At 60.6% G+C, this 10,219-nt stretch overlaps 1 protein-coding gene across 1 annotated transcript in view; it reads left to right on the top strand.

Moving 5' to 3' along the window:
• Positions 1–4,463: 4,463 nt before the first annotated feature.
• The window catches only part of LOC125338569 (iron-responsive element-binding protein 2-like), a 43,011-nt gene continuing 37,255 nt past the window's right edge, over positions 4,464–10,219 (top strand). Inside the window, 2 exon segments of the mRNA XM_048329440.1 lie at positions 4,464–4,574; positions 6,742–6,831. Of these exon segments, the coding sequence (XP_048185397.1) occupies positions 4,556–4,574; positions 6,742–6,831 (109 nt within the window). The 5' untranslated portion in view covers positions 4,464–4,555.

The raw sequence follows: 10,219 nt of genomic DNA, 5'->3' as shown, positions 1-10,219 counted from the left end.
CGCCCGGGCAGGGGTGTCCGCGAGACCCCCCCGGGCCACCGGCAAAGCAGAGGCGGCGCCGGGGGCAGCGCCCGGGCCCCGAGTTCTAATCCCAGGACCGGCACTCAAATAACGATGATCGTGGTTTAAAATAATAAATAAATAAATGCGAATACAAAATGAACGCTACCCAAACACGCGGGGGGCCCAGGCGGCCTCTCGAGCAAGTTCTCCTGAGTTCCAGCGTGGAGGGCCCGCGTGGATGGCGTGGTGGCTGTAATGGCGTCTCCACGCCCCTGCCTGGGGCAGAGGGCAGGACCGGCTGACGGGCTGACGGGCGTGGAGAGGAGAAACCTCTGCGCAGAGCCGGGGAGAAGCGGGGCTCCCCCCCCCCCCCAGGCGGGCAAGGTGTCGGCCCGCCAGTCCCAGTCACCTGCGGGGTAGAAACCGGCCTCGGATGAAGACCGCTTCTCTCTGGGATCAGTGCGTAGCTTTCCTTTGGGGGGAGGGGGGAGCAGTACTGGGACTTGAACTCGGGGCCCGGGTGCCGTCCCTTGGCTTTTCCACTTCCGGCTTTGGGCTGGGTTATTTGGAGATAGGCGTCGCGTGGGCTTCCCGTGCTCAGAGATGAGCTTTCTGCGCAGCGAGGGTGACAGGCGTGAGCCACCTCGTGTCCGGCTAGACAGAGTGTGTGTGTGTGCGTGCGCACAGGCGTGCATGGCTGTCTCGGAGCTTGAGCTCAGGGCCTGGGCGCTGCCCCTGAGCTTTCGTTTCGCTCCAGGCTGGTGCTCTACCACTTGAGCCACAGCTCCGCGTCCAGCTTTTTGGTGATTCATTGGAAAGAAGAGTCTGACAGGCTCTCCCGCCCAGGCTGGCTTTGAACCGTGACCCTCCGGTCTTGGCCTCCCAGTAGCTGGGAGGACAGGCGTGCGCAGCCGATCCCGTTCTCTGCCCCCTGTCCCGTGTGGGGGCGCGTGCCGAGCCTCAGCACTTCCAGTGTAAAGTCGTCAGCTCGCGTCGGTGCAGGCGAGTGGACACAGGAGACTTAGACTCCGTCTGGTCTCAGAACCCAGAACTAGGGCCGGGCGCCGGTGCTCACGCCCGTCGTCCCTGCTGCTCACGGAGGCCGAGATCTGAGGGTTTAGGGTTCGAACCAACTCAGGCAGCAAAGTCTAGGCAACTCTACCTTCCATGAACCAGCAAAAGGCCAGAGTGAAGTTGCGGTTCAAGTGGTAGAACACCAAAGCAGAAGGCCAAAGGAAAGCATAGTGCCCCGAGTTCAAACCCAGAACCGTTACGTACCAAATTAGTAATAATAATAATAATAATACCGTGTTCCAAGTGGGAGGTTTGCCTTGCCGAGGTGGTGGCTACACTGGCAGCAGAGAGGGCGGAGGCTCGAACAGTTTTCAACCCGGACGGAGAGGGCAAGCGAGAGCCGGACCGCAGCACAGGCCGAGCAAGAACTTGACGCCCGCCGGGGGTTCAGTGCTCTCCCCTACCCCGTGCCGATGAGAGGAACCTCAAGTTCAGAGACTGGGGGTGGCTTTGCTGAGACGCGCGGCCGCTCCAGTCCAACGGCTGGGAGGGAGGGAGGGAGGCCCCGGACAGCAGCCGCTCCAGTCCCGAAGGCTGGGAGGGAGGGAGGGAGGGAGGCCCTGGACAGCAGCCGCTCCAGTCCCGACGGCTGGGAGGGAGGGAGGCCCTGGACAGCAGCGGCTCCAGTCCCGACGGCTGGGTGGGAGGGGAGGGAGGGAGGCCCTGGACAGCAGCCGCTCCAGTCCCGACGGCTGGGTGGGAGGGAGGGAGGGAGGCCCTGGACAGCAGCCGCTCCAGTCCCGACGGCTGGGAGGGAGGGAGGGAGGGAGGCCCTGGACAGCAGCCGCTCCAGTCCCGACGGCTGGGAGGGAGGGAGGGAGGCCCTGGACAGCAGCCGCTCCAGTCCCGACGGCTGGGTGGGAGGGAGGGAGGGAGGCCCTGGACAGCAGCCGCTCCAGTCCCGACGGCTGGGAGGGAGGGAGGGAGGGAGGCCCTGGACAGCAGCCGCTCCAGTCCCGACGGCTGGGAGGGAGGGAGGCCCTGGACAGCAGCCGCTCCAGTCCCGACGGCTGGGTGGGAGGGAGGGAGGGAGGCCCCGGACAGCAGCGGCTCCAGTCCCGACGGCTGGGAGGGAGGAGGGAGGCCCTGGACAGCAGCCGCTCCAGTCCCGACGGCTGGGTGGGAGGGAGGGAGGGCGGCCCTGGACAGCAGCCGCTCCAGTCCCCACGGCTGGGTGGGAGGGAGGGAGGGCGGCCCTGGACAGCAGCCGCTCCAGTCCCGACGGCTGGGTGGGAGGGAGGGAGGGAGGCCCTGGACAGCAGCCGCTCCAGTCCCGACGGCTGGGTGGGAGGGAGGGAGGGAGGCCCTGGACAGCAGCGGCTCCAGTCCCGACGGCTGGGTGGGAGGGAGGCGGCCTGGACAGCAGCCGCTCCAGTCCCGACGGCTGGGTGGGAGGGAGGGAGGGAGGCCCTGGACAGCAGCCGCTCCAGTCCCCACGGCTGGGTGGGAGGGAGGGAGGGAGGCCCTGGACAGCAGCGGCTCCAGTCCCGACGGCTGGGTGGGAGGGAGGGAGGCCCTGGACAGCAGCCGCTCCAGTCCCGACGGCTGGGAGGGAGGGAGGGAGGGAGGCCCTGGACAGCAGCCGCTCCAGTCCCGACGGCTGGGTGGGAGGGAGGGAGGGAGGCCCTGGACAGCAGCGGCTCCAGTCCCGACGGCTGGGTGGGAGGGAGGGAGGCGGCCTGGACAGCAGCCGCTCCAGTCCCGACGGCTGGGAGGGAGGGAGGGAGGGAGGCAGCCTGGACAGCAGCCGCTCCAGTCCCGACGGCTGGGTGGGAGGGAGGGAGGGAGGCCCTGGACAGCAGCCGCTCCAGTCCCGACGGCTGGGTGGGAGGGAGGGAGGGAGGCCCTGGACAGCAGCCGCTCCAGTCCCGACGGCTGGGAGGCGGCCCCGGGCTGCGTGCTCGCCGCCCCCGCGCGCCTCTCCAGGGCTCCGGGCGGCCGCCCCCTGCCGGCCCCCGCGCCGCCCCGCAGCCCGCGCGCGGCCGTCATTCCCGGGGATCATTCCCGGGGGTCACCGGCCTGCAGAACCGCGGGGACAAGCACTCGGTCCTCACTTTCCGGGGGTCACAGACCCGGAAGAGGCCAGGAGGGGCGCTGTGGGCCACGCGGCAGGGCGCTGGCCTGGAGCCAAAGGGGGGGACAGCGCCCGGGCCCCGAGGTCAAGGCCCAGGACGGGCCACCAACCACCACCAAAGCCAGCGCGTGAAGCAGCGCGCTCGGGGCTCCCGCCACCGCCCTGGGCGCGGGGGCTCCCATCGGCCCGCAGGCAGGAGCCGGGCCCGGGGCTCCCGCCGGTGACCTCGAGGGCTGCGGATCGTGGTTCGAAGCCAGCCTGGCAGCAAAGCCCCCGAGGCTCTGATCTCCAGTGAGCCAGAAAAGAAACCCCAAACAGCCGGAAGTGGGGCGCCAGCCTCGAGCACGGGGGTCCCGAGTTCAAGCCCCACGCCCAGCTCAAACCAGCAAACAACAAGCCCGCAGGCGCCATGAGAGGCCTGTGGCCCGCAGCCGCGGTCTGAGGGTGCTGGGACTTGAACTCAGGGCCGCGTGATGTCATTGGGATCTTCTGCCCCCCCTCCCCGGGGGGCGGGGGCGGGAGTGGGGGCGCCCGCAGCACGCAGCCCGCCTCGCTGCCGTCCCCGGTGCCCCGGGAGGCGGGGTGGGGGCGGGGGCGGGGGCGGGGGCGGGGGCGCCCGCAGCACGCAGCCCGCCTCGCGGCCGTCCCCGGTGCCCCGGGAGGCGGGGTGGGGGCGGGGGTGGGGGGCGGGGGTGGGGGCGGGGGCGGGGGCGGGGGCGCCCGCAGCACGCAGCCCGCCTCGCGGCCGTCCCCGGTGCCCCGGGAGGCGGGGTGGGGGCGGGGGTGGGGGCGGGGGCGGGGGCGGGGGCGCCCGCAGCACGCAGCCCGCCTCGCGGCCGTCCCCGGCGCGGCCGGCACTGGGGCTGGAGGCCGGCGGGCGCCCAGGCCCGAGTTCGAGCCCCGGGGCCAGCACAGCGTGGAGAAGGAAATGCCGGGCCCGCCTGACCCCGCGGCCCGCGGCCCCGCTCCGCCCGCCCCGCCAGGCCCGCGTTCCGTCCCCGCCCCCCGTCCCCGGGCGGCCCGGCGGAGGGAAAGCCGCGCTCCGGACCCGAGGCCGAGGCCCCGCGCGCGCCGCGCCCCCTCCGAACCTGGAGGCCCCTCCCCGCGGGGCGGAGCCAGCGACGTCACGCGCCCCGCCCTCGGAGAGCCCCGCCCCTCGCCCGCCGCGACTGCGCACGGAGCCGCTTCCCTCCTCGGCTCCGCCCCCTCCCTTCCTTTGTTTCCCCGGGTCCCAGGATCTCGCGGGAGCGAGGCGCCAAGTCCCGCGAACGCTGACCTGGGGCCCGGCCCGTCAGCTCTCGCGGTGTTTCGCGCGAGACTGCTCCTTTCCGTCCCCCCGCGCCGGTCCTCCCGGCCCGGTCCCTCCTCCCGCCGCCCTCCCCGCGGGGAATATGGTCGCCGGCCATGGACGCCCCCGGTGCAGGTCGGTGCGGGGCTGCCGCGTGGGTCGCGGCCCGCGGACGCGCGCGGCCCGAGCTCGGCCCTCAGGGCCCGCCCGGCGCGGGGCCTGCGGGGTTCGGGGTTCGAGCTCCCCGCGGGGCGCTGGGCCGCCCGGGCCTCCGGGGTTCGGGGCTCCCCGCGGGGCGCGGGGCCTCTGGGGTTCGGGGTTCCCTGCCCGGCGCGGGGCCTGCGGGGTTCGGGGTTCGGGGTTCGGGCCTCCCCGCGGGGCGCTGGGCCCCCCGGGCCTCCGGGGTTCGAGGCTCCCTGACCGGCACGGGGCCTGCGGGGTTCGGGGTCCCCGCGGGGCGCTGGGCCTTCGGGGTTCGGGGCTCCCCGCGGGGCGCTGGGCCTTCGGGGTTCGGGGCTCCCCTCGCTGGGCCGCACTGGGCGCCCGGGCCTGCGGGGTTCGGGGCTCCCCGCGGGGCGCTGGGCCGCACTGGGCGCCCGGGCCTGCGGGGTTCGGGGCTCCCCGCGGGGCGCTGGGCCGCACTGGGCGCTCGGGCCTGCGGGGTTCGGGCTCCCCTCAGAACGAGGGGCCGCGGACGCCGGGCCTCGGCCTCGACACCCCCGGGGCCGCGTCCGTCCCCGCGGGGCCCGCAGCTGGGCGCCCCCGAGTCTCCCCTGCCCGCTCCGCCGCACGTCAGCGGGCCGCAGATCCGCACACAAGGCCGGACCCTCCTTCCAGGGCCACCGTCCGATGAGACCCCTGGGGTGCTGAACCTGGGGGCTCTGCCTCGACGGTGCGGAACCAGAAGCTCTGTCCCTGTAGGAGAGGGTGCTCATTTTACTCTCTTTGGTGTTTCTGCCAGTCCTGGGCCTTGAACTCGGGGCCTGAGCACTGTCCCTGGCTTGTTTGTGCTCCAGGCTAGCACTCTGCCACCTGAGCCGCAGCGCCACTTCCGGTTTTCTCCATCTATGTGGTGCTGGGGAATCGAACCCAGGGCTTCATGCCTGCTAGGCGAGCGCTCTACCGCTCAGCCGCCTTCCCAGCCCTAATTTTACTCCTTTAAGAATTTTCAATGTTCGATTTTGAGACCTGAGAACTGTTGGTTCGGTCTGTTCTTGAGTGCCCTGTAAAAGTCGACAGTTGTTTTGTTGGTTTCTTTTAAACATCCTTCTAACGTTGTTATCTCAAGCTGTCTTGTCTGTCCTTGCTCAATTTTCAGGGCATAGCTTTACGGCACGCCATGTACATTGTTTAAATCATCGTTCTTGTCTCTTCTCATGCATTTAATGCGTTTTAGGAGTCGATTATTTACCCCTTTTTACTTGATAAGTCGTAGTTCATCTAAGGACCCAGAGCCAGTAACCCCAGCCAGTCTGAAGACTGAGATCCCAGTTGGAACCCAGATAGGGCAGGAAAGTCCAGTTAATCAGCAGAAAGCTGGAAGTGGAATTATGATGACTCAAGTGGTAGAGCACTGGCTTTGAGTGGGAAAAGCTAAGAGATAAGAGTTCAAGCTCTGGTACCCGTACACACTCAGGTGTACGCCAAGTCCCGGTTGAGAACTATGCTGTCCTAATATGGTTGGCACTTGGCCATGTGGGATTGTGTACCCAGTGGTGATGCTTCAGCTCGGGGCACAGGCACTGACTGGCCCATAACTTTTTCACTCAAGGATGGCACTCTACTATTTGAGCCACAGGTTTACTTCTAGCTTTGGGTAGTTAAATGGACTTTACAATCTGAGCTGGCTTTGATCCTCAGATCTCTACTCCTGAATAGCCAGACTACAGACATGAGCCATCAGTGCCCAGCCCTATATGTGCTTTTAATTAAAATTTAATCCATTTAATGATTTAAACTGGGGATGGGAATGTGGCTTGGTGATAGAGTGCTTGCCTAGTGTGCATGAAGCCCCGGATTCGATTCCTTAGTACCACAGCAACAGAAAAAGCCGGAAGTGGTGCTGTATCTCAAGTGGTAGAACACTAGCCTTGAGCAAAAGAAGTCCAGTCCCTGAGTTCAAGCCCCAGGACTGGCACCAGAAAACATTGAATCCCTCTGTCCTGGGTGTCACTGTAGGCTATTTTACGGAGTAGCACAAATGTGTAAGGACATTTTCCCCATTTGCAGCGAGTTCTCTTGGACAGCTTCCCAGGTGTCTGTACTTTGTAGCTGTGTTTAGTAAAGTTATTTTTTTTTCCAGGATATGCCTTTGAGCATCTTATTGAAACATTAGATGACATATCACCTAAGAAGTTCTTCAACGTACCTAAACTTGGAGGCGCCAAGTATGGTAAGGTAGCTTTGCATTTGCCTGGGTTTGTTTGTTTTTCAGTGACTGTCATGCCTTTGTCAGCTTGAGCTCATAAGGAGGTTTGAAGTGTGTTTCCACCGTGTGGAAACACGTGTACCTGCACGTATCCTTGTCAACTTTTGTGTGAGGGAGACTCCAGCTTGTGCCCTCATTTCTCATGTGAAAGTCCTGAGCTAGAGGTGAGGCTCCGTGGGTGGCGCACCAGCGAGTGAGCGAAGACGTCAGGGGCCGAGGTTGAGGCCCAAGGTTGAACCAAAGAAAGAAAAATCTTAAGTTCAACCATAATGGGAAAAAACCCAGAGAAACAAATAATATTTTAAAAAAGAAAGCCTTATTCATAATTCTATGTCATTAACTGTTAACTTACTATCAGGTACTCTGTGTGTGTGTATATGTGTACATGTGCGTGTAAGGACACTCTTGCATATGCTAGTACTGTGGCTTGAACTTAGGGCCTTGTACACTCACTGGCGTGCTCTACCACTTGAGCTACACCTCCACCTACGTCCCCCTTTTTTTCTGGTTAATCAGATTTGTATGCCTGGGCTGGCTTTAAACTAGAATCCTCAGATCTTAACCTCTTGAGTAGTTTTCTGTAGATTTTTATGAATTTAAAAATTGTAGACTTATGTGTGCAGTATTTGTGTGTATGTGCATTCTGAGATATTGTCAAGGTCCAAGAAATCATTTGATCTGCCAGGTGCTGTTGGGTTATGCCTTAATCCTAGCTACTCAGGAGGCTGAGATCAGAGGATCTCGGTTCAAAGCCAGCTCAGGCAGGTAAGTCTGTGAGACTCTTACCTCCAATGAACCGTCAGAAAACCAGAAGTGGCAAGGTGGCTCAAAGTGGTAGAGCACTAGCTTTGAGCAAAAAAGAGCTCAGGGGCAGCGCCCAGGCCCTGAGTCCCAGCCCCAGGATGAGCCAGAAGGAAAGGAGGAAGGAAGAGGAACGAACGAAGGAACAAAGGGAGTGTCTTCGCTGGGCAATGGTGGCTCGCACGGGGAATCCTAGCTACTTGGGGGCTGAGATCTGAGGATCACGGTTTGAAGCCAGCTGGGGCAAGATAGCCTGTCGAAACTGTGATGTCCAGTTGACCCCTACAAAGCTGGAAGGGCAGGTGTGGCTCAGGTGGCAGAGTGACAGCCTTGAGCAGGGAGGGAAAAAGGCCAAGGTCCTAAGCTCAAACCCCAGCACACACATCATGAACGTCGCTTGTTTTCCTTCTCCCAGATACCTAGGGATTCTTGCCTGGAAGTTTTGTTTGTTTTGTTTTACCCAAATCTCATGTTAGTAAGTTGGAAGAGCATTTATAAGGATGGTGGGGGCGGGGTGCTGGGGCTTGAACCCTGGGCCTCATGCTTGCAAGGCTAGTGCTTTATCACTTGAGCCACACCTCCATTCCATCATCAGGGCGGTCTTGAACTTGAGTACAATACTTTCTGTGTTGGGAATTTGTGGAAATGGGCCAGTTTGAAGATGGCCTATGTTTCCCAATGCAGGAAATTTGTAGGGAGTCAACAACAACAAATGCATTAGAAAGGAAGGCTTGCTAATGAAAGAGTAGTTGCTGTTGGGTAATAAGGTGACAGAAGCATCTGAAACTGCAGAATAAGCTGTGCACACTCCCAGAGTTACTGGAATTTTATGAGTGTAGTAAACATAATAGAAATGCATAATACAAATATAAATGCTTTTAAGATAGATCTGTTTTAGTGTGTAATCAATACCCTGTTGTTTTTAATACAGTGATAACCATAAGAGGTTTGTCAGTGGTTACTTATTTTTTTTATAATTAAGGGGAATAGTGTTTAAGAAAAGAACTGAGTTTGAAAGGCAGGATCATCTTGGGTAAAAGTGTAGCATCAGAACCAAACGCTTCCGGTCACATGTTTGGAAGGACCAGGTTGAGTGCCAACCTAGACGCGTCTTCAGGAAGAGTGAGAATCAGGCTGGAAAGAATATTCTTATTGAGGGGAATGCACTCTAACTCCTGTCTATTGGGAAGGGAAGATAATTGAGACCCGCTGGTTTTTGTTTCTTGTCTTGTCTTTTTTGGTACTAGAGATTGAACCCAGGACAAGGGCTTTGCTGTTGAGCTACGTCCCAGCCCCGTTTTTCTTGTTTGTTTGGTGATGGTCGTGGGGCTTGATCTCAGGGCCTGGAGCTGCCCTGAGCTTTTTTGCTCAAGGTTTTTGCCCTAGCATTTGAACCACAGCTCCGCTTTGGGCTTTTCTGGTGCTTAATTGGAGCTGAGAGCCTCAGACTTTCCTGCTGGGCTGACTTCAGCTCTCAGTCCTCAGACCTCAGCTTGGTGAGCAGCTGGGTTACAGGTGAGAGCCACCGGTGCCTGACTGAAAGCTGCTCTTCTAAGCTCCAAGCTAACCGGGAATGTTCACAGCTGTGCATGACTAAAACACGGGCCATGTGTTTGGCACAGCTAGGAGCGTGAGATGAATAGGCTGGAACTGTGTATCACCAATCTTAGTAAGGATCCAGATTTTTCTTTTCCATTGGTTTTTTTTTTTTCCCTTGGTCCCAGTCCTGGGGCTTGAACCTAAGGGCTAGGTGCTGTTCGCTTTGCTCAAGGCTGGCACTCCACCACTTGAGCCACAGCTTTACTTCTGGATTTTTCCTGGTCAATGAGTCTTACAAACTTTCCTGCCCTGGCTGGCTTCAAACTAGGATCCTCCGATCTCAGAGTGGCTGAGGTTACAAGCCTGAACTATCAATGCCTGGCTTCCGTTCTCCTTTTTCTTTCTTTTTCTGGTTAGAACGCAGGAACTTGCTCATGTCAACGGGCAAGTGCTCGGCCACCGAGCTGCATCCCCATGTCATGGTTTTCTGAGGCTCTCTCAAGATGTAGTCCAGATGGGCCTGGAATTCTGCTCCTTTATGTTCTCTACTTCTGAGTGCAGGGATTAAAGGAGTGTGCCACCAGCCCTGCTCCGTTTGGCTTTTATTCTTTTGGCTGAAGAATAGGTACTGTATCTTCTAAACAGGAGGAACAAAACAAAGAAATGAATGTCGGTGGCTACATATGCCTTCTGGAAGGCTGACATGGTTGTTCTAGCCTTACATCTTTTACAGTGGGAAAAGGGGAAGGGAGGAAGGGTTGGGAGAGGCCTGCACACAGTTCTTGACTTCTTCTTTACTGCCATCTTGTCTTTTTGCTTCCCAAATTTAGACTCAAGGTGTGGGAGTGGACACATCGTAGGCACTGGTTACATTTTGATCCTTCCTGGGCCTTTGGCGCTCGGGAGCCGGGCTTGGCATTCCACCGCCCTGACTGGAAACGTGGAGACTTGGAGCAGGACTCTGTTCAAGTCAGTCTCGGGATTTGAAACTCTGCCTGTCTTTGTTCTCAGG

This window comes from Perognathus longimembris, chromosome 20, assembly GCF_023159225.1.
Source record: "Perognathus longimembris pacificus isolate PPM17 chromosome 20, ASM2315922v1, whole genome shotgun sequence".
Taxonomy (NCBI): domain Eukaryota; kingdom Metazoa; phylum Chordata; class Mammalia; order Rodentia; family Heteromyidae; genus Perognathus; species Perognathus longimembris.
This window is presented reverse-complemented; position numbering and strand designations above follow the sequence as displayed.